The 4,249-nt window shown below is 34.9% G+C and overlaps 1 protein-coding gene across 1 annotated transcript in view; it reads left to right on the top strand.

Annotated features, from left to right (window-relative positions):
- Positions 1-661: 661 nt before the first annotated feature.
- Positions 662-4,249, top strand: part of LOC108369716 (uncharacterized) — a 12,847-nt gene continuing 9,259 nt past the window's right edge. The window contains exon 1 of the mRNA XM_017624886.1: positions 662-734. Coding sequence (XP_017480375.1) covers positions 717-734 — 18 coding nt within the window. The 5' untranslated portion in view covers positions 662-716. The remainder of the gene's footprint in view (positions 735-4,249) is intronic.

Genomic DNA, 4,249 nt, shown 5'->3' with positions numbered 1-4,249 from the left:
TTTTCAACATGAATTAGCAAAGTGCACTTTTCTTTTGTTTACAATTTGGTTGCCAAACACACTACAGCTGATCGTTTGACACATTTACCAGAATTTAACAGCAAAAATTTCTCGGAGTAAAACTGGTAACTTCTGACAGAGAGATAACCGAATTTACTCTCTTTGTTGTCCTCTAAATAGTCGGAGAACAGAGTACGGGATCGATTTCCAGTAAAATCTGACTGATTCTGACTATTTCTGACTAGTCCGGACTCGTACGGGATCGCAACCATTGTGTACAAATACAAGTCAGATATCTTAGCAATAGACGTCATCCTAGGCCACAGCTGCGATCATCTGTTTAGAGTTGCTTATTTTATTTTATTTTTTTTTTTAGTTTTTTATTTTATTTTTTATTTTTTTTGTTTATTTTGTTTAGAGTTGTTTTATTTTGTTTTTGACCTGAGTTGCATTAAATAGCCTCATACAACTTAGTTGTATTTGTGGTTCAAATGGTAAAATATATGCCCAAAAACTTGAAAAATATTAGATGATTGTTTCTTAAAAATGCTATTTATAAAATTTCGTTTTGATTTCGAAATTAGAAATATTCAGATTATAAAAGTTTTCCACATATGTTTTAAGATTTTAAAGTTTTTAAAAAGCACGGTAGAATGCAACAATGTGCTTGAATTTGTTTGCATCTTCGTCAGCTTATTCGTTTGCAGACTAGAAAAATGGCGAACAGCCATCAACATACTGTGACGAATACTGCAGCAACGCGAAGCGAACAACGAGAATCTGTCAAATTTTAAATACACACGTTCTTACGGACACAATTATTTTGACGACAGCACGACATCTTGGCTGCAGGACTGCAATTGTCGACGTCGCCAAATTAAATCTATTTCTAATTTTGCCGGCGACAATGAGTAGATGTAGTGCTGCAAATTAAATTGTCGCAAAATTAATCACATATTCTTGATTGTTCATGTTTTTCTTATTTACTTAAATAAAAATACACAATTTGTGAAATAAATATACCAANACCTCAAGGTTTCGAGGATAATCGTCATATATGTAATACTCCTATATTGGCAGTAAGAGCTAGTACCGTTCGAAAACACTACAGTACAGATATATCAATAAACACGTACGAAAGAAAAGGAACACATACATTTATAAATAAACATGTACACAACACATATACAAAACCGGCACTCAAGTACACAATACATTGACAAAAACGGTACTAGACTGTCTCGCTTTGATTTCGGAATGCTTACACATTGAGAAGTTAGCTTACTGCCAATATAGAAGTATTACATATATGNCTAGACTGTCTCGCTTTCCCTGCAAGACGGGACTACCAGAAACTCCAAAACATTCAAAAAGTTTGATATTGAAACCACCACATGTAAACTTACTTGACACTTATTAAAATGAGTGCGATTTCTCTCTTTTTTACACACTTTAATACGTATCATCTTTTGAACGCTTACTCTCCTAAATCTGTGCAAGAGGGAAGGAGACGACGAATGTTGTATTTATATATGTAGCAGGTGGTATTCCAAGTTGCAAATGTCAAAATCAAATTTGACAAATCATTGTGAAATCCATATAATTCGATTTCTGTGGTTAAAGCGTGTGAAATTTTAACCGTGCGTTCCAATATAAAAGGTGGTGAAGAAAATTAATAAATTAAACAAATAAAAGAAAAAACAAGTAAGAAAGTCTAAGTTCGGGCAGAGCCGAACATTAAATACCCGGCGCACGTATTAAATATATGTTTTTCACCTTACCGAAAGCTACGGCTACATGGTAAGCCGGGGCGTATCAATTTTGAGTAAATTAGAGTCCTTAAATTTCGATTTTGAAGTTTCAAGCAGTTCTGAAATTTACCGTTATATGAGAAGCGGCCGTTATTTTAGTCCGATTTCAATAATTTTCAACGGTTTGCTTATATGTGGCAAGCACAATAACCACACCGAGTTTGGTACAAATTGGTAGAACGGTTACTGAGATACATATATGTGATCATAAGTGGGCGGTGCCACGCCCATTTTCCAAAAATTTATCACAAACGTATTTCTTGGTAAAGAATTGTTGCAAGCATCAATTTTGAATAAATTAGCTTCAATATTTAATGATTTATCGAAGATTTTGTATTTCTCTAAATTACCGTTATATGGGATGTGGGCGTGGTTATTGTCCGATTTTAAAAAGTTTCGGCGGTTTTTTATGCTGTACCAAGGCCAACAACTGTGCCAAGTTTGGAAGAAATTGGTGCAGCGGTTACCAAGATATACACATGTAACCATAAGTGGGCGTGGCTACGCCCATTTTCCAAAAATTTATAATATTCTTATTTTTCGTCTAAAAATTATTGTAAATATCAATTTTGAGTGAATTATCTTCAGTAGTTACTAAAATATCGCAGTTTTCGTATTTCTGGAAATTACCGTTATATGGGAAGTGGGCGTGGTTAAAGTCCGATTTCGCCCATTTTCAATACCAACCTACCTTGGATTAAGGGAAACCTACATACCAAATTTCGTTGAGATATCTCAATTTTTGCTCGAGTTATCGTGTACACGGACAGACGGACAGACGGACAGACGGACAGACGGACGGACAGACAGACATGGCTTAATCGATTTCTTTTTTCATCCTGATCATTTATGTATACATTTGTCTATATCTATCTCGATTCGTTTTGGCTGTTACAAACAACCGTTATGTGAACAAAATTAATATACCCTTGTGCACAAGTGCGCTCGGGTATAATGAACAAAAAAAGTTTCCAGAATTATATGAGCTTAGAAAAAAGAAAGTTTTTGGAAAATGCTAAGCGCTTTAAAATGGAATGCAGTGTTCCATTTAGTGCTAATATTCAAGTGGCCAATAATTGTGGAGAAAAGTCCAATAGTTCTTTGTATAGTGCTCAATTTAGTGATTCCGTTGTCGCCCATTATTCCAATTGCGAAAATGCAATGAATAGTACTCCGCCCAGTGCTCCTGCTGAAATTGCAGATGATTCCAATCGCGAAGAAGGAATGTGTAGTGCCTCTTCGTTGTATAATCTTACAGCTAATCCTGCACAAGTGCCCAGTAGTTCATCTTATGAAGAAGATATGTGTAGTGATAGTTCAGATGTCATAAAAAAATAAGTGATTCGTGCCCCAGGGATACAGATAAATGCAGGGNCACAGCTAATCAGTGTTGCCAGAACTTTTTGGGCCGACCGGCTAGATTGGCAAAAAAAAGCGGCTAAAAACGGCTAAAATGTTTTAGTGGAATTTCACATAGACTCTGGCAAAAAACGGCTAAAATGTTTTAGCGAAAATTCACATGCTTTATTTAAATAAATCGTCGCAAGAAACGAAAGACTAGTTAACACCATTAATTTATATCGAGTGTATATTCCTCATCATCAAATGAATCACTATTGTATATATCACCTGAATTCATTAATTTTAAGAGATCGTCATCTACAGTAAAATTATGGCAGCATTTTTCTTCACGTTTTAAACCGTATCTTATATATAAAATAGCGTTTAACGTTTTAACGCACATTGGATTTCTTTGCTTAGTTTTTAACCGACTTTCAAAAAAGGAGGAGGTTATCAGTTCGTCGGAATATATATTTTTTTATGTATGTTACCGCATAACTTTGGACTACGTCAACCGATTTCGATAATTCTTGCATCGGAAAGGTAGTGTCTCAGAGGTGGTCCCATACTAATCTGGTTAAGATCCGATCAGCGGATCATGAGATATATATAGGGTGTCCCAGAAGTAACGTGCCAAACTTTAGGGGAAGGTAGGTGGGGGGGGGTGAGCTCCCTGATAAACAAAAAATTTTCAGGTAACAGTGTCACCGTTTTTGAAATATTTACATTTTTTCGAATTTAAAAAAAATCGTGCCTTTTCATGTGTTTTCTTTAACTGCAACTACAAACCGGGCAATACTTAGTAAATTTTTTATGTAAAATACTTCCAGCTAGTTGCCTCTCCATACTCAAATGCAATGTTGTTAAAATATATTAAGGAACCATCATAAAATTAGGACTATTTCTGGATTTTTAACTTTTTGATATTTTCTTCCCCAACTTTGACTATCTCGGGTGAAAAAAAATGTACTGAGCTATAACTTTACATTACATAAAAAAATTGCTCATTTAATAAAGATTTCAGAAAGGTGCCACACTTACTGTTTTGAATAGAAAAAAAAAGTTATAGCCGCTTTTGTGGGTAAAGGACTGAGACA

Source organism: Rhagoletis zephyria, unplaced genomic scaffold (assembly GCF_001687245.7).
Source record: "Rhagoletis zephyria isolate East Lansing unplaced genomic scaffold, Rhagoletis_zephyria_1.1 Rzeph_scaffold_03815, whole genome shotgun sequence".
In the NCBI taxonomy this organism is placed as follows: Eukaryota; Metazoa; Arthropoda; class Insecta; order Diptera; family Tephritidae; genus Rhagoletis; species Rhagoletis zephyria.
Note: the sequence above shows the minus strand (reverse complement) of the source record. Positions and strands in the feature narration are given on the sequence as shown.